At 54.9% G+C, this 19016-nt stretch overlaps 4 protein-coding genes across 4 annotated transcripts; 3 read left to right on the forward strand and 1 right to left on the reverse strand.

The window, feature by feature from the left end:
* Positions 1 to 2000: 2000 nt before the first annotated feature.
* On the forward strand, positions 2001 to 3925 carry C8A04DRAFT_33907 (ferric reductase NAD binding domain-containing protein; the record flags this gene model as incomplete). Its single annotated transcript, XM_062782649.1, has 5 exons — positions 2001 to 2101; positions 2172 to 2426; positions 2477 to 2886; positions 2966 to 3784; positions 3849 to 3925. The coding sequence occupies 5 exons, from the start codon at positions 2001 to 2003 to the stop codon at positions 3923 to 3925; spliced, it is 1662 nt and encodes a 553-aa protein (XP_062641177.1).
* Positions 3926 to 5689: 1764 nt separating this feature from the next.
* Positions 5690 to 7384, reverse strand: C8A04DRAFT_8860 (peroxisomal biogenesis factor 2; the record flags this gene model as incomplete). Its single annotated transcript, XM_062785268.1, has 1 exon — positions 5690 to 7384. One exon carries the CDS (start codon positions 7382 to 7384, stop codon positions 5690 to 5692), a length of 1695 nt encoding a protein of 564 aa, XP_062641178.1.
* Positions 7385 to 8288: 904 nt separating this feature from the next.
* C8A04DRAFT_24361 (armadillo-type protein) lies at positions 8289 to 11496 on the forward strand (the record flags this gene model as incomplete). The annotated part of the gene is made up of 2 exons (XM_062779113.1): positions 8289 to 8456; positions 8515 to 11496. The coding sequence occupies 2 exons, from the start codon at positions 8289 to 8291 to the stop codon at positions 11494 to 11496; spliced, it is 3150 nt and encodes a 1049-aa protein (XP_062641179.1).
* Positions 11497 to 12389: 893 nt separating this feature from the next.
* Positions 12390 to 14808, forward strand: C8A04DRAFT_33910 (uncharacterized protein; the record flags this gene model as incomplete). The annotated part of the gene is made up of 4 exons (XM_062782650.1): positions 12390 to 12555; positions 12661 to 13154; positions 13267 to 14162; positions 14238 to 14808. The coding sequence occupies 4 exons, from the start codon at positions 12390 to 12392 to the stop codon at positions 14806 to 14808; spliced, it is 2127 nt and encodes a 708-aa protein (XP_062641180.1).
* Between the last annotated feature and the right edge of the window lie 4208 nt (positions 14809 to 19016).

The following is a 19016-nucleotide window of genomic DNA, read 5'->3' on the forward strand; positions in this document are numbered from 1 at the left end:
TTTCGCGAAGGACCGAGCGTCCCGGGCGGTGCCGTTGTAACTCCTAAGCGCTGTCTCGCGATACCGGGAATGGTGACGTTCCTTCTGGGCTTCGTTCTCGGACGTCCGTCGCAACACAAGAGGAAGCTGGTTATGGTTCGGGGTTTTCCGTCCCTTGAGCCCTTCCACTACTCTACGACGACGCTGCCCTCTCAGTGACGGCAGGGTAAGGAAGGGTACTTTCTCGCTAATTTACGTAGACGAAAACCAGGACAGTCTCACGACATCTAACCCCGTTTCGTGTTGCACCATGTTTTAGCCCCCCCCCTTAACAAGCTTACATTGAGGTCAAGCCCAAAGGAAAAACCCCGACGATACGGACGGATTGCAACCGCCTACAGTGACCATCCCCACCTTCATCTCTTCTGGCCAAAACATGTATATTATTGGTAAGAAATATGGCGGTCGGGCCCTGAATCGGCTCTTACGCTACCGCCCGTACCACGTACACGTAAGGGAGCTTTCGGCATCCTCGAGAGGTTCAACTTTCAAGTGAGGAACCGGAGATGCAGCCTGCCGAGACACACCCATTCAAAGGTACTCCTCGCTCACCCGCATCAAGGGCCTTGGCGTCAGGGTCGCTCAGGCATCACGGCTCTGATTGGCTTGCCCCTTCGATATTCTGAAAGCGCCTAGCCGAAATTCGGTTAGCGTGCTGGGCCACGTTCTCGGGACAAATCCAAAGCGAAGTTCACCAATGCTTAAGCGCCCGCCCGCCGACTTCGTTTCTTGGCTGTCCCCAGCTATTCTTAGGTCGAGTGGCCTCGCGAACAAAACCTCGACTGTTCAACTCCCACATTGGTTTTCGCCTGGCCATGTCACAAAACGCATCTGGCGTACTTAGCAACTACGAGCTATCGACCTAGACTCAATTGCAAGTGAGATTTTCTTGTTCGCGCCTTTTCGCCAACCCGGTTTGAAAACCATAGCGTCTTGCCAGTACTTCTACGAACCCCTGTCCAGACGAAACACCAAGGTCGCCCCAAACCAGACCCCTCTGTCAAAGCGCCTCTCACAACTTTCGTCTCATCTTCGACGCGCTTGCCATCATCGCAAACGACCCCGTTTCTCTAAGAGCGACGCTTGGCAGGGTCCATACATCTGACACAGATTTTGCGACCACGAAACCGCCTCCAACGTCTGATCTCCCGGCAACCCCCTGCCTCTTCAACCCCCCAACCCCCCCGTCGAACTCCATTATCCGCACAAACCTCGCCCTTCCCCACAAACGATACCCTTGCCGAGGGGCGATTCTCAAAATCAACGTGGGAGTTTTTGATCCGTTTGGAAGTTTCGTAGCCCCGGAGGCACGCGAAGAAGACTCTGGTTCCACGTCTTGCAGGGCTGAACAGGGCGATACGAGGAAGGAGGAGGGAGACCAAGGGCACGGCTTGTGCTGCCGTTGCATCCGGCCTTGTTCCGCTCCTTGTGAGCGTTGATGTGCGCTTCGCGGGTGGGAGAGAGGACCTTGCATCATCTGGTTTCCGATTGCTCGGCGCTCCCCGTGGCCGGTCTCTTTTGACCACGCTCCCGCCACGGCATTACTACGTCCTTCACCCGTTCTTCTCAACCTTTCCTCTCTTCTCTCACTTGGCGAGGCTAAGAACCGAGACCTCTTCAGCGAGTGCCTCTCGTCGTCGCACCCTTCATTTCTTCAGCTGCTGGCTCAGAACGCTCTTTTTATTTACTCGCTTTCGCGGACTTATTTTCTTCTTCAGCCTCTCGTCGTTGCTACGGCCTAGTTCGGTCCGCCCTTTGTTTTAATTCTTGTCCTCGGCGAATAATATTGCGACTTTATAAGTGTTAATATCTTGGGGGACGTCGAAAGAGACGGACAACTAAAACAAACTGGTCGCATTTCAATACCGGCCGCTAGTCAAAGTTGCCGGCACCCACCTAGTCGCAGGACGACATCGATATCCCGTATTTCGAACGGAGATAAGAGGAGGACGTCCGGCAAGATGCCGCTCCTGACGCTGCTGAAGAAGCAGCTCACGCCGACTAAGCTTCTGTTCCATGTCCTTTTCTGGACATTCCAATGGGGCATCTTTGCTTATGGATGGTACGTTTTGCTGGGGCGTGATGCCTGTTACGGATTTGAGTTCGACATTTGACTAACACGAGACCTATAGGTATAAGCAAGAATCCGACCCACGTTTGGCGGGCCTTAATGCGCTCCAGTACTCCGTGTGGATCTCACGGGGTGCTGGTTTGATATTGAGTGTCGATGGAATGCTCATCCTTCTGCCTGTCTGCCGAACCATCATGCGATTTTTCCGTCCAAAGATCAGGTTCATCCCCCTTGACGAGAACATTTGGATGCACAGGCAACTCGCATATGCTCTATTGCTGTTCACCATCCTCCATACCACAGCACATTACGTCAAGTAGGTCATGCAGTCATTTCAGATGGTGACGCGTTGTTGACTTTTCATAGCTTCTACAACGTCGAGAAGACCCAGATTCGCCCGGTGTCCGCCCTCCAGATTCACTACGCCCAACCCGGTGGTATCACTGGCCACACGATGCTTCTCTGCATGCTTCTAATGTATACGACTGCGCACCATCGCATTCGGCAACAATCATTCGAAACGTTTTGGTATATGCACCATCTCTTCATCCCCTTTTTCCTTGCACTTTATACGCATACTGTTGGGTGCTTCGTGCGTGACTCGAAAGAGGGTTTCTCACCTTTCGCTGGTGATGACTATTGGACGCACTGTATTGGGTACCTGGGTTGGAGATGGGAGATGTGGACCGGCGGCTTCTACCTCCTGGAGCGGCTCTATCGTGAGATCCGCGCGATGCGCGAGACTAAGATCACACGTGTCATCAGACACCCTTACGGTGAGTCGAATCCCCCCGCCACCGCCCCCCCAAAAGGAGCTATTCCACATGAGGGAGGTTGGTATCTGACGTGCCTCAGATGCGGTCGAGATCCAATTCAACAAGCCGTCCTTCAAGTACAAAGCCGGCCAGTGGTTGTTCCTTCAGGTCCCCGAAGTGTCGAAATACCAGTGGCATCCGTTTACCATCACGTCTTGCCCGTTCGACCCTTACGTTTCGGTCCACATTCGGCAGGTCGGTGATTTCACCAGAGCACTTGGCGACCGCGTGGGTGCCGGTTCGGCGCAGAGCAAGGTGTACGAAGGTGTCGATCCTATGGGCATGTACGAAGTGGCACTCCAGAACGGCCAACAAATGCCCACCCTTCGCATTGACGGGCCGTACGGCGCGCCCGCGGAGGATGTATTTGAGAACGAAATTGCTGTTCTGATCGGAACCGGTATTGGTGTCACGCCGTGGGCCTCGATTCTCAAGAACATCTGGCACTTGCGGAACGGGCCGAACCCGCCCACCCGCCTGCGCCGTGTTGAGTTCATCTGGGTGTGCAAGGATACGAGCTCGTTCGAGTGGTTCCAGACGCTTCTCTCGTCTCTGGAGCAGCAATCTAGCGAAGCAGCTCGCGTTCCTGGCTCTAGCGGTGTCGAGTTCTTGAAGATCCATACCTATCTGACGCAGAAGCTTGACCGGGACATGATGGAAAACATTGTGCTGAACAGTGTTGGCGCCACCGTGGATCCGCTCACGGAGCTCAAGTCGCGGACCAACTTTGGCCGTCCCAACTTCACCAAACTCTTCACCGGCATGCGCGACGGTATCCTCGATCGCACCTATCTTAGCGGCCTAGAGGGCAACATGAGGACAACCGTTGGTGTATACTTCTGCGGTCCCTCTGCAGCTGGTATGTTCTTCGACACTCTTTTCCCCCACTTGACTTGACCTGCCAAGCTAACACCTCGACACAGCTCGTGATATCAAGAAGGCGGCTAAAACGGCTACAGCCCGCGAGGTCCGCTTCCGGTTCTGGAAGGAGCACTTCTAATCGCTTCTTCTTCGACGATCATAGCGCACCACTCATTCCGACTGTGGATATGCGGTGTTGGCAGCTCCCGTACGGAGCTGTTCGATCAAACTTTTACCACGCCTGACCCCCGGCTGTTCGTTGCCACTAAGGCGTAATGGGATGAACAAACCGGCGGTTTGTGTCAACGAAGTATTTAGATGAGGATTGAATCTTCGTATGCTGTGAGAGCCCGCGAGCACTTTCATCGGCTCTGGGGAAGAAGATGTAGGGGGGTCGCTTTTATGGCAAAATAAGAAGCCACACCGCAGTCCACTCTTGGGAATGCGGGATGTGAGCTTGCTTGGAGAGATGATGGAAACGATCATGTTGTATATGCCTGATTTTTCTCTTTCTATTGCTATTGTTTCACTATATCAATATACCATGGAGTATATATACTCTTCTTGACGCCCACAGTTATCCACCCGACGATCTTTGCATGAGGCCAACCCGTTCATGGTAACCCCCCCTGGGGTTTCCTAACGGTGCCATAGTGTCGAGGACGAAGGGAGCACGAACGAGGCCGCATAGCCATCACTGCCCGCCACACTCTATGGGCCCTCAGCTTTGCCCCAATGCGTCGTCTGTCAGGTCAGCTTCAAATGCGAAGAAACCTAATGGTAAAAGCCCAGTGGTAACAGGAGAGCCGTGTGCGTCAGCCGCCCCTAATGCCCCTTGGGCCCCAGCAACGGGCCGTCGTAAACGGCTGACACATGCTACAATTTGTGTCGCAGCATCAAGTGAGACGACTCATCGGATGAAAAGCCGCGATGTCAGAATTTGGACTGGATGGATTGCCGGCACAACCGCAGCCTTACCTACGTGCAAGTGTCAAAAGGGGTAAGTAAAAAGATGATGGGGGTGGGCATTACAATGGTCGGCGGGAATGTTCTTATTTTTTTCTGTCCTTCTCATGTTGGTCGGGAATGAAAAGGAACGGCATAAGCGGCAAAGGGACCCAAGGCTGATGGCTCCTTAATCATGCGGCGGCGTGGACTTAACACAGGACGGAGGCGGGCAGTCTCATTTTGCCCAACACTGTCTTTTCAGCTGTGCGATGTACCGAAAGCCGGGCCCGTGCTAAAGGGGGTAGTCGAGAGGATCTTTTTCACATACATTATTTTAGCCTCCACTAACACGAATTCAAAAAGAGTACATGGAGCCTCTCCTGCAGCCCAGAAAGGCTCTGTGCGTCCCGGCCCGTGTTGCTCTTTCCTAACCGGTCTCCGACATGTGTGCCGCTTGTATACTTGGACTTTTCGGCGTGGGACAAGCTGTTGCAGCATGTTCTGCTCGGGACTGTAGGCCACGACTTCCTAATGCATGGCACCACTTCACGGCCCGGCGTGCCCGCCCTGTGATTGGGACCAGTCACCCACGCCCCTTATTTGCCCTGCCCTTGAGTCTCCTCATGCTCTTCTGCCTTGAGGAAGTCATAGTGTTGTTGACGTTATGTACATACACTCCGCCACAAGCCGGTGCTCCGGTTGCGCCCAGATCCACGGCCCAACTTTCATGTTCTCCGGCGAGCTTGCCGTGCAATTACAATCTCTTCCCACTAACCCGTAACTCTGTGCCGGATGGTATGTTCACCCCCACACTTAAGCACCAGCAACCTAGCGTACAGTCCAGTGACAGAATACATTTGAAAATATTGTAACAGTAAGTATATGGCACAGTGCTAGCTTAATATCCGCAGCCCGCTCTACCCAGCCCCCACGGGTAATGTGGAAACTACGCAGGTTAACTCTCTATATCCTCCTTCAAATCATCCTCCTCCACCTCATAATCCTCCGACCCGGATGCCTCCGACGCGCTTGCTTGGTCAGACCCCATACTCGGTGTCGGCGGGCGGAGCTCCTCCACACTTTCATCCGGGTACTCTTCGACTAAAACCCGAGAGCCCTCTTCATCTCCAATATCTGATTCCTCCCCTTCAGCTTCCTGCTCCTGCGCCCGCTCCCTTTCCTCGCCGTCCCTGCTTTCCTCGTTGTCTTCGTCATCCGGTAGAGTTTTGACATCGTCAGCGAACACAACAGTCTTGGTCGCAGGGAATTTGGCCTCTGGTTCGAGCACATCCCCGCTCCACGGCCGACACTCCTTGACGAGCTCGCCACATCGGAGACAACCCCACCCTTCCCCTTCCTCCCTTTCTATCCTTGTCGTCAAGCAGACAAAGCAGTAGATACACCCGCAAGGTACGGTTTCGTATGGGTTGGTGATGTCTGTTTGCGCGGATCCGACAACGCCACTCGAGGTAGCGGCCATGAGGTCATTCTCATTTGATACCGAGTTTTGGTCCTGGTAGCAGATGGCGCATGTCCGTTCGGGGAGGAACGAGAATTCGCCCTTCTTTTCATCTCCCGCGCCATCCGCGCTCGTGCTCGTGCTCATGATCTTTTTCGTCTTCCGCCAAGTCCGTGCTAGCCATCGCCTCCACTTGTTGATACCAATCAAGGGTAGCACAAACAAGAGGAACTCGGTGAACGCGTGCCACACAAGCTGTCGGTTTAGATATTCGAAGGATACTTCGCGGCTGACTTGGCTTGTTGGTGGTGCTAGGCGCATGCGCAGGACCCGATCTAGGAGTGTCCTGTACCGGCCGTGGAGTAGGAACACCACAAAGGAGGCAAATGCGGCGGAAGCGTGGACTGTGGATAGCGTTGAGCTCCAATTCGACAACCGTTGGATTGTCGGAGTCGGGCCTTCAAACCCATCGTCCTGTTCCATCAACCAATCCTCCCATTTCGCCCATACATATCTGCCCCCGACCGTAATCAACCCATACAGCGACTTCTGCCATCTGCTGGGGGCAACCAACGCCGGCCCCGTCTTCCGTGCATCCGTATATTTCAGATTCTGCAGCGCCGCCCCGTATGTCGCGTCGTGATCCCACACCGTCAGCTTGAACAGAACCGCCCTCAAGAGAAGCGATATCTCCGCATCCCAATCCCGCAGAGCCGAGTTCCCACCACCACCACCGCCACCTCCGGCTCCGCCTCCAATACCGCCACCAAGGTACTTGAGCGCGTCGCTCACCTGCCCGCGCAGAAGCTCCACCAACTCTTCATCTAACAACTCGGCATCGACCTGGCCCACACGGAACGCCGGGCGTGTGCCCTCGCGACTCGAGATGGTGTCCCACAGGGAGAGGGTGGACGCGCCGAGGCGTCGGAGTAAGGGGGACTGGGAGGCGGCGATGCGCACGCGGAGTTGTGAAGCGGATTGCTGGGCGGCAGCTTGTGCGGCCGCGGCGGTTTCGCGGGCTTGTCGGCGGGCGGCGAGACGCTGTTGGGCTTGGGCAAAGGTGTTGTCGGAGTTGGCATTATTTGGGCTGATACTGGGGTTCGCGCTGACGCTGGTGCTGGCGCTGCTCGCGTCAGGACGGGCGCCAGCGGGGGCGCCGTTGCGGTCGCTTTTGGGGTCGGAATCGCTCATTATCGCAGTGGAAGAGTGGTTCGCCGGGATCCTGGCGAAGGGTCTCCCAGGCTGTTGAAGGGCATTGTTGCCAGAGGCAAGTTTCGTTGATCGCAAGATGAGCCGATGGTGCTGGGGTAGAGCCGACGCGAGCGGCAAGAAGCCGAGGTTGCTTGCAGCTGAAAGCCGGCCGGCCCCTGGCAATGCAGCATGCGTTGTGCCGGGGTAGTAACCCCACAATTTTGAGATCTGGACAGTGCCTGGGCTGACTGGGCACTGGCCTTTTTAAGTGCGGAGCATAAGGTAGTGTAGACCCAGCTCAGAGTTACAATCAACCTCTTCCTTGTAAGTCGGAGCATAAACATTCGAGTTCTTAGATTATACGGCAACCTCTAGGACCCAGCGGCCGAATCCTCGAGTGGTTTAAAACCACGGGGCATCCGCCGGGCATCGTGCCTTTGACTGACAGGGAATGGCATGGCCCAGGCACTGTAAATATATTTGCTTGCTGTTGACAGCACAGGCAAGTAGAAATTCCCGTTAACCTCATACTGTTTAGTATTCCATACCCAAAGTCTCAGCCTGCGAGAATGTGGCCCCGGTTTTTCATGGGTACACGTACCAGGTTCAATCCCGACAAAGAGGAACCTTGCCGGCAGCCGGCTCCCGACAAGGCAGTGGGTCTGCCCCTCTATTCAACGAACCTCAACCTTGACCCCACCATTGCCTGCCTGCAGCCCAAGATCCAAGCCATTCATTTAGCCAACCACCATCGGTATCTCCAATTTGGAGTGACTTTTTTGACTTGCGAGGGCCGCATAGGCTACCTCGACGCTCGTTACCTCCACGAAACTAGTATTGTCACCGAAAGGCATTCACTCGGGGTTCTTTGCGGCCACGCATAGTCTTGGAACCATAAGGCAAAATGAGCTTCGCGATCGAAGTTGCCGGCGAAGCTGCCCCTCTCAGCCAGTGGGAGTTGGTCAAGGCCCTTAGCGGTGCTGCTACTTCCACAGATCATTCCCAGAGGCAGTCCGCCGGTCAACAACTCCAATCGTGGGAGACTCAACCGGATTTCTATCTCCATCTCCAGGTAACCCTCCTCCCTTACGGATCCCTTGGCCACTTGCTCACTCGAATATCACCTGCAGACCATCTATCTCGACACTACGCAGGACAAGCAGGTCCGCTTCCTCGCTATCATCTTAATCAAAAACGGAATCGAGAAATACTGGAGACATCACACCACAAAAAATGCCATTAAACCCGAGACGAGACAGGCGATACGGTCGCGTCTGCTCCAAGGCTCGCTCAACGAAGAAGACAGGAGTCTCGCATTACACAATGCCCTCGTTACCGCCAAAATTGTCAGGATCGACTACCCACACGAGTGGCCAGACGCCTTCTCCAGCCTCATCGACATGACAAAGGCGGCTATTACATCCAATCCGCTGCAGTTGCGGGGCGCTCTCTTGACGATGCTCCGGATTGTCAAGGAGCTTGGCACGGCTCGCCTGCGTAAGTCCCAAACAGCCCTGCAGGCTATCACGCCTGAGCTAGTCCAGCTACTCGGGCACATCTACACCGAGAAGACAACCTATTGGCAAGAGTCGTGGTCGAAGGGGAGTAGCGACGATAACAGCGTGGGATTCGCCCTCGAAAACAGCCTGATGGCCCTCAAAATCTTGCGCCGGTTGGTCACCATCGGCTACGAACAACCGCATTTAGACGGTGTGGTTAGCGGGTTTTGGTCGCTGTCTCAAACGCAGTTCGACCAGTTCCTCAATGGCGTCAGCCAGGACTCGTGGATTCCAGCGCAGTACCACGACGCGGTCGGCAAACACCTGATCCAGTTTACCAAACTTCACATCGACATGTCTGAGACTCACCCCGCTAGTTTCCCGGTGCTTCCAGGGTCGATGTCATTAGTTAGGGCGTACTGGAATCTAGTCAAGGGGTTCTCCGAGGTGTTCAAGAAGTCCGGGGGCCTGAAGCAAACTTCAAATACGGCCGTGGGAGGCGGCCCGAAGCAAGAAGGTCCACTCTACGAGAAGCTTGCCCTCAAGGGACTCCTTCTCCTAAGGAGTTGCGTTTCAATTGCATTCAAACCGGTTATGACCTTCAAATACCGGAGTCCCGAGGCCAAAGAGCTAGAGAAGCAGGCCGTGCATACTCTTCGGGTAGAGTTATTTACCAGGGATACCCTTATTGACATGATGCAGGTCATTGTCAGTAAGCTATTCATATTCCGCGAGTCGGACCTTGAAGCGTGGGAAGAGGACCCGGAAGGATGGGAGTCACAGGAGCGGATTGAGGGTCAGGCGTATGAATGGGCCGTACGGCCCTGCGCAGAGAGACTGCTTCTCGACTTGCTCACTCATTACAAGGAGCTTGGTGAGCCCTTACTTGCGTACTGCAATCTCGCCACAAGGGTGGACATGGACATCGTTACCAAGGAGGCCGCGTACTGCGCTCTAGGCTGCGCCGCCGCGCTCATCCATGAAAAGTTTGACTTTGATCAGTTTCTCACGACTTGCCTGGTCAAAGATGCCCAGATCCAGGACCCCATGGCGAAGCTGCTTCGCCGTCGGATTGCCATCCTGTTAAGCCAGTGGACGCCAGTCAAGATCTCACAAGAGACCCGACCTATTGTCTACGACATCCTCCGCCACATCATGAACCCTGACGACCAACACAACGACGAAGTTGTGCGCATAACGGCGGCGCGCCAGCTCAAGTACATTGCCGAGGATTTTGAGTTTACTGGTGAAAGCTTTTACCCCTTCGCGAGTGACGTCTTCAACCTTTTGGTCAACTTGATCGAGGAGGTGGGGAGTGATGAGACGAAGATCGCTATCCTCGAAACGATCCGGCTCCTTGTGAGCCGCATGGAGACCCACGTAACGCAGTTTGGAGACGCGATCATGCTGACGCTACCGAAACTGTGGGAATCCCAAGGCGGCGAGGAGTACATGGTCAAGCAGTCGGTGCTGGCAATCATGTCGGCCCTGGTGTCCTCTATGCGTGTTGAATCACAGCGGTACCAGGGTGTTATTATCCCATTCCTCCGAGAAGCTATGAATCCCGCATCGCCGCTCCATCTCTACTTGATAGAGGAGTCGGTCGATCTGTGGACGGCCGTTCTAACCCAGAGCTCGCCGCCATTGCACCCGGACCTCATACAAATGGTACACTTGGCCTTGCCCCTCGCGGAATATGATTCAGCGGTGGCAAACCAGTGTCTGGGTATCGTCAAGGACTACATTCTCCTCGCGCCGCAAGACATCCTAGGTGACTCGCTCCGCCGCCCAACCCTCGTGGCATTGGCCAAGGCGCTCGATTCGAAAAGCCGAGACCAGTCACAACTCGGCACGAAATCCATCGAGCTCATCATCCGCGCGGCGGAAGAATTTGGCGGCTCGCAAGGGGTCTCGCTGGTCGTCCAGGACCTCCTCGAAACCAACGTGCTGCGGACCATCCTTGAGGGGCTGCATAGTTCGTGGGAATCCAGCCAGACCACGGGCCCCAACCGGAAACCGAGCAAAATCAACACCATCAAGGAGACGGATTACTTCGCTATCCTTGCGCGCATCGCCCTCGCCGACCCATCTCTGCTCGTCAGCATGCTCAGCAGCTTCGGCAGTCCTATCGACCAGGTCTGGCCCTGGCTCAGCAACCAGTGGTTCGCCAACTTTGACTGCATGGGGGATGTCGAGCGCGAAAAGCTCTCCTGTCTGGCGTTAGCCCGCCTGTGGGAGCTGCCTAGCCCGGTGCAAGATCTGGTGCTGGGCCGTCTGCAGGATTACCTGTCGATGTGGACGAGCGTGGTGACGGAGTTGGCCGACGGAACAACTGAGGGCCCGCTTGGGGCAAGTGATAGCCTTGTTTGGAATGAGGTCGGCGAGTACGAGTACGACACGCCCCGGGACGTGGCAGAGCGGGAGTTCGTTTTCAAGGACCCGGTACATCGCGTTGTGACGTATGACTTTGTCCGGGCGCGGTTGGGGGATATGGTGCAGCGGGTTGGTGGCGAGCAGGCGTTTGAGGAGAATTGGACGGTGAACGTGGATAGGGAGGTGTTGGCTGGGTTTCAGAGGTTGAGTCAACCTCCCAACCAGGAGGACGGGCAATAAGACTTGAAGGCGATGGGGATGGGTGGGGAGAGATACTGTTTGAGATCGAGAAATCGCGAGTTATTACGAATTTCAAGGACCGATCATGGAGCGGTTGTCATTGAAATGTCGGCATGTACAATGCGCCAGCGGAGTTTTAGGATGTGATGTGTCTTGGAGGGACCTTGCAGCAACGAGCGACCGCGGGGACCCGGCTCCAGGGTTGTTCGCCGTGGATCAGGTATGTACTTGATCCTGAAGTGGATGTTGTAGTGGATGTACGGATTAAGGTGGGGAAGCTGGCGGGCAGTGAGGGATGCCCCATGTTGTCGTAGTTGTGTTCTATTTCGATCATTCTCCAAAACACCATGCTTCTAGTTTCTGAGTTCTTTTTTTTTGCATTTTGTTCTCAAATCGACATGTACACCTTTAGACCACTACTGAGCACTACAATGAAGCCGATGATGTCAGAGGACCAGGGGCTTGGCGGCCCAACTGAGCTGCTGAGCTGAGCTGCTGACAGGGGTCTTGGGGAAATTCGTTGGACCCTGAATCCGGGCCGCAGCCGATGGATCGTGTGACAAGACAAAACCAACAAAACCGTGACCTACCACGACTTTCAAAGGAAAGGCGAGCTTACACCGGATATTTTCACGATTTCTTTCTGGCCGTACGGTCCGACGATACGAAGGGAATAGTGCTTGCGACAAGGGGCACTAAGCGCGCCTATCGCGGTTACCTAACATTAAATCAACGCGCGAGAACGGGCATACACTCCGATCATTACAACCATGCGCCTCTCGATCCGATAGCGGCACGACTAACCAGCAACCACCCCTCGAGCTCCTCGCGGGAACGCGTCATTAATAAACTCTACCGTCCAACAACCTCGAATCCCCCAAAGAAACCATCGAATGGGAAACACCCAAAGCACAACCTCCCCTCCCCGCGACCAGCACCACCACGGGCTCGGACTCGCGGGGTGGGACGCCCGAGCGCCCTACCGAACAAACGGACGACACCCACCACCCCCAGCTCCTTCACGACGACCCTCCCTCCCGCCGCCCTCAACTTCCTCACGTCCGTCCCACTCCCGCTCCAACTCCCGCTCCAACTCGCGCTCCTCCAACTCCCGCCTATCCTATGCGTCGACCGCTACCCAACAACCTACCCTCCCCCCCACAGCCTCTTTCTTCTCTTTCCAGCAGGGCTCGGAACGCGCCCAAAATGTCCGTCACCCCTCTGAAGCGTCGCCGTTGCTTGGCCGGTTCCGTGCTGTGCCGCGGTCGTCGGGGAGTACAAGTCGGGGATTGGGACAGGGAGGTGGTGGGAGGTCAGGGTTAGGGTTTGGTGCTAGAGGGAGTGGGAGTGGGATGGGAGGAGGCGGGCAGATGGGGCTGTTATCGGGGGATCCGGGATGGAGGGGGAGTGTATATGTTGGGTATGGGGCGTTGGTTGTTGCGGCTGTGGAAGAGGAGGAAGAGGAGGCTAGAGAGAGGGCTGGGTATGGAGACCATGAGGGGGGAGATGAGGTGGGATGTTGCGGGACGGGGGTTGCGAGGAGGTTTGCTAGGCGGCTTGCGGATGTGTGGGTTGACCCGAAGGCGAGCGTGGTCAGGAGAGTGGTGGATGTGTGGTGGAGTAGGTGGTTTACCTTGGTGGTATTGCCGGCGTTATTGGTAAGTGGTGGTTTGCTCTCTATCTGTTGAAGTTGATTGATGTCACAAGCTGGCTGGCGGTTGGTATTATTATTTTGTGCGGTTGGGATGCGATAGACTGACTTTCCGGCAGGCTGTTTCATGGGTCTCGATACCCTTTCCGCAGTACCCCCTTGCGAGCAACGACGGTGAATTACATCCACCCGGAGTACCGAGAGCCGCTCCTGGCAGTAAGGTGCCTGGTCACGGTGCTGCCCGGGTCCGGGTCAACTTTTGGTTTTTTGTCTTCGTCTACTACAGCTTCTACAACTTGACCGCCTTGATATGGATCACCAAAGTGTTCAACCTGTACAGCCTCAACTGGTGGCCACAGTCGCTCGGGTTTCCCATCACCGTATCCGCTATTGCCGTCCTCTCGATTGCGGCCCCGATACCCATCTACCTCATTCCCGAGTCCAAGTTCCTCACTATCCACAACACGGCTTGGATCTCTTGGACCTTTGTCATCATGGCGATGCCAGTCGCTATCGCCTTCCTCATCCTCACGACTAACGAGCGCCATTTGAAACTGCGGCATACTCTCTCCGAAACGCAGCGGCTTTTTACCTCGTCCTGGTGGGCCGGTGAACCAGATCCCACCCCCCGAAGCGTGGGGAGACGGAATCGACCCGCCCTAGATCCTCACGCCTTTGAGGCAAGCCTGGATGCGTCGACGGTTGGGTTTACAGACAGCCACTACCAGCCGCCACCCATTACTGTCAGACTGCGTCGCAGGTGGCTCCCGGCAAGCTTTGTTCGCTTCGTGTGGTTTTGTTTAGCGCTGTTCATCGGGTTGGTGGCGTACGTTATAGGAGAAGCATATGCTGAGATCTACCTGCGAACTCTGCCGCATAACAACTTGGAGACGATCGTCTACGTGTACGGGTGGATCTCGACCGTCTACCTGCTAGACGGAGTGACAGGGTGGATTCTCGGAGGGAACGAGGGCGAGCGCGTCGGGAGTTACCCGCTGAGTTGGATCTTCAAGCTGTGAGTGGCTTTCCACTAAACTTTTGTGTCTCTGGCCGGTATTGAATGTCGTGGGCCTAACCAAAACGTGTTTAGGTACTTCATGCTCACCTACCAAACCTACGTCCGCGCGCTATACGCACGTCTACGCAGCCCCGAACAGTTCATTGCGCTCCAGATCCTCTCCTCCACCGGTCTCATCATCGTCACTCCGATCCTCATGTCCGCTCCATTCCACTGGTTCCTCACCGTCATCGGCGTCAACGGCCAAAGCTACGGCTCGTACCAAAAAATCTGCATCCGCAACGTCTTCATCCGCTTCATCGCCGAGAACGCCTCCATGCTCACCTTCCTCGGCAGCGTGGTGGTACTGCACTTTGGCGCCAACAAGGACGTCTACCCGTATTTCGCATTCGACGGTACGGAGGAGAATGAGGACTACGACTTTGGCCTGACCTTCTACGCCTCGAGCATCACCTGGGCCTGCGAGCTCGTCACCAGCTTCATCGTTGCCGGCTTGATTCGCTGGTTCTACCGTGTCAGCGTTGTCACCGAGGGAAAGCTTGATTTTATCGTTTGGCCTGAGTTGCTGCCGACGTGTGTCGCTGTGATGCTGCACGTGCTGCAGAACATGCTCTTCTCAATTATTCGTCTCCAATTCCGATGAAGCGTGTACTACGCTATATATTCCTTTTCCTCCCTGAATTCTCCGGGATCGGGATCGCGAATCTGGAATCTCGGCTGACGTCCCCCCATATCTCCAGCCCACGCGCCTGTCTGGGGACTGGAGCTGATAAAGGTGGCGGGCGTGCAGGAAAGTGGGGGCCAGGGAGATGAAACGAACGAAACGTGCTGCGAGGAAGACAAGGGCATTGGCGATAACTACCGGGTCAGCCGGTTGCGACCCTCAAGGCGTCAGTCAGCCTCGGCATCTTCTCCGCAAGTGGGAGTGGAGAGCCGTGCTCGCTCACACCTGTCACAGCTCACTTCACCTTCCCGTGTGGGAGTGAAGGTCCATGAGTCGCCCAGCGTTGATTTTGACATTTTGACATGTTCTGGGTTTGCTCTGCTTGTTTTCTTTTTGTTTTTTTCCTTTTTTATCTCGTTTCTTTCCTTTCCTTCTTCCATTTCCTTCTTCCATTTCCTTCTTCCCTTTCCTTCACTCTCTCTCCCTTCCCAGTAGTAATCGATTGTATGAAGACTTTTCTTTTACTCCTTTTATGCATACACGCGGTGCGGAAGACTGTGAGAGAGCATTGGCAGAGACCTAGATTTATTTCAGATACCCCTCGTTTCCTTATTCATCATGTCGGGTTCGAGTCGTTAGCATAGCGTGGAGGGGTACAGGAGAGACATGATTACGGATGAGTAATGTGGCGATGATAGACATGGTATACAAACAATGAAGAGAAGCTTGAACATCCGATCCTTTCCTGCCAACCCAAAACCGTACGCATGTCGTCCACCTGAACTGCTGCCCCGAACATCGGCATCTCGCTATCTATCAACGGCTTGTATCGGCGTACCCAAGACAACTTAGCCCGCTTCCCGGACCGCAGTCGGTAAGAAGATAAGGCAGAAACCCAGTTTGCGTTCAACAAGACCGCGTCGCGGGCCGTGCCTCACCAGTGTGGAAGTAACACCCATTCGGCTACCTCCACTATGGAAGGCCGGTAATACAATGCATTCCCACCTTGCACCGCCCCATGGGTGCGGGCCGGCTGGGGCGAGAGCTTTGTGGACATGGGCAGGCAGACGAGGCCCAGAATTGGGTCTTTATGACACCGCATCATGCTGTCCAACACCCGATGGGAGGTGGAGGGTACGGAAAGGGGTGGGGTTGAGCGGGACGATGGCCCGGCATCGGCTGTGAGGCCGATCGCAGCAATTACGGGCCTCTTTCAAGAACTGCCACACCGCGGGAATTGTCTGTTTTTCGACAACTACTAGCCGGTGGGACAAAAAGTGTGATGGTACGGGTGTTTTTTACTAGTAGCTCACCGTCTTAGCTCTCTTTGATAAGAAGGACGCCGGGGACCCAGTGACGATGTGCTTATGTTGGGCAAGCTTGAGAACCTTAATAAAAGGATCGAGCAGCGAGGAGACAACTACAGTGGGAAATCCGATGATGACTTAATTGCCAAGCGGGTAGGTGTTGCAGTGTGCGGCTGCATGGTTTGTGCACACGATCGATGAACCTGTGAATCTGCCCTTCTGCCGTGGGCTTGCTGTCGCCATGCGAGAACGGGATGTGGTTCTCGGGCGTGATTCGACAAGGTTGAGACACCAGGTCCAGGCCAACCAACAGGTGTGCATATCTACCCGCTTCAACTTCAACTCGCCATTTCGACTTCTGTCTGCAGCTAATTATGGACTCTTGAAAGCTGGGACTCTTGACATTCTCTGGTCTTACCGGGGCTCGGTTAATTCCCCATGAGATGAAAAGGAAGCACAGGACACGGGAAAAGTGGTCTTTCCATTGGCGAATAGACACCGGCCTAAATGTGGTGACATCACAGGGAAGGTATCAATAATCCAGGTGCCGTCAAAGACGAAAGTCGGGCCATCCAGCGGCTTTCACGAGGCACCAATTGAGGGTGACGTTCCTCAAGCACAACCTTTACCCATGCCGAGGATCTGCTCTCGCGGCAGGCAGACGGCATGGTGACACTCTCCTTGGATGGGGGTTGCCTTGTCAGAGACGAATATGCTGTGCTCTGACACAGTCAAGGAGGAGGGAAACAGTGTGAAAATCCTTTCCGACGACTAGGACGAGAATGGAATTATTCTTGTGTTTCCCCTCTGGCGTGCTTCTTGTCAGGGTTGGTTCGCACCGCTCCTCAACTCTAGCGGGCCCAAGTGATGGACCTTTGAGCGATACAACTAATTATCGGTGTTGGATTCACAGCGTCGGTGCACGCTTTGGCCGTCGACGAACCAAACATTGCGGTTCATCGGGGAGCGGTGAGGCTTTCTCCTTGATCTGGAATTTTCATTGGACTTGGGTCGCGGGGAAATCGGCCATCCTGCGGTATCCCTTCTTGGCCTACACGGCTCACGGACAGGAGACGAAGGCAGGCCTGAAAGATGGTGCGCCGAGTTGCTGAATTGTTATGAGCTGGAAATGGTTCAAAAACCTGGACGTGAACCAAACGGAAGCGGCCCGGCTGAGAAGAAGTTTGATGCAGCGGTTTGAACTCCATAACGTTACGCAAATTCTTGCTCCTCCGCGGGGGGCTTCGGCAAGTTATTCCGTCACATCTCGCAATTGAGAGGTGCTTGCCTCTCAGTCCGTGGTGAGATGGGAGGGCCGTGGGGGTGTGAAACGACAATTGGCCAACTTGAGAGAATTTGCTCCGTGGTGGTGTGGTGGTAAAGGCGTAAGTGTAAGTCAGCTATATCAGTGCGGTGTGTTGGAGGCTGGGCCCCGCAATGAAATGTTTGAACGCAAAAGCAAAGCATCGCTGCAGCTGAAGGACCTGTCGGGTGGTTATCGCGATGATTATTGTCCCGTAACATCCTGGGACCTTATAGGCATACCACAAAGGCAAAAACTGGCTGGAGACGGGAAGTCCGGCCCACGATTTGGCGTTTTTAAGTACATGCTGCCCTTGCTAAGTAGGCTTCCAGGCGAGGTCGGATGGCCCTAGAGCCTTTTAGAGTCTGGTGTGCATTTTTGAGTGGGATGATGGCGAGTGAGCTCTTGGAAGCCAATGCTGGGGGGTGGACAAGGTGTTGGATCTCGGGTTTATCCACAACACCACAAGATAAGCTATGGTAATCAAAAAGGAGTAAAAATGCCCATGTTTGCTAGGTGCGAGGCGAGACGTAGCATTGAGACGAAGCGTCTTGGACCTGTGGCCGAGATGCAACAGCAGGAAAGCACGATCTGAGTGGAAGTGGAAGCAGCCAGTTGGGTTTGGCCTGCGACTAACAACACTCGTCAATGGTGTGTGCACCACATCGATTCTCCAGCAGCGGCTCCCCAACGGTTCCGAGCATCAGAGACCACCTCGGACGAAGCGAGTTTCCTTCGAGACGAATGGACGAGCTTTCCTTTGGCGGAAACTTAATTGCCATGCAGACAGAGGCTGTCTGCCTATTTGCCTTGTGCCTGCCTAACCACTCAAATTGCAGTGGGGACCTTTGCGGCTGGTACTCCCGCTCACCTCAGATCCACTGCATCTTTTTCAGGTTTCCACCCCACCTTCCTGAATCATCCAATCTTTCCGCCGCAATCTCGAACTTGAAGCCTTTCTCCCAGAAAACTAGGTTGGCACATGCTGCTTGGATTGGTCTCGAGGCGCCTTGTTACTGTACGGATTCCGGTGTTTCCATAGCCAGTAAGTCGGTGGCTCCTCTCCGCCACTGCTCCTTCACTTCGTGATTTGAAGGAGCGCATAAGAGATAAGACAGGCAAGCAGTGTCTAGACCACAGGGAGCGACCGAGCGAGGAACGCAAGTGCACGCCGCTGGCCCAGAAGGGAAACCCCAGTGCGAGGATTCACAGGGCTGGCCGTCTGCTCGGCCCTTTCTCCTCCCACTGGAAGCCCATCCATTGTGCGCGTTGCAACACGGGTCTGTCTCTGAGAGGGGCAGTTTTTTCTCACCGACCCCACAAGGGGGGGTTCAGGTCCCCTCTGACTCCTTCCGGGAGGGGCCGCATCGCTTTCCACCGACGGGAGTTTCTCTTTTTGTGTTCTGGCAGCAGATTGAGGATCAGGGTGTCTAATTCGCTCGTTTGGCTCTTTCCACTGCTGACGCCCGAGCCTTCTGTGCTGCACAACCCGGCGCCGCAATTTTTTTTATTTCTCCTGCTGAGACACCAACACCAAGCGGGAGCCTGCCTTCCCCCTTTCCTCTTTTTCTTGCAAC

This window comes from Dichotomopilus funicola, assembly GCF_033296635.1.
Source record: "Dichotomopilus funicola strain CBS 141.50 unplaced genomic scaffold C8A04scaffold_2, whole genome shotgun sequence".
Classification (NCBI taxonomy): Eukaryota; Fungi; Ascomycota; class Sordariomycetes; order Sordariales; family Chaetomiaceae; genus Dichotomopilus; species Dichotomopilus funicola.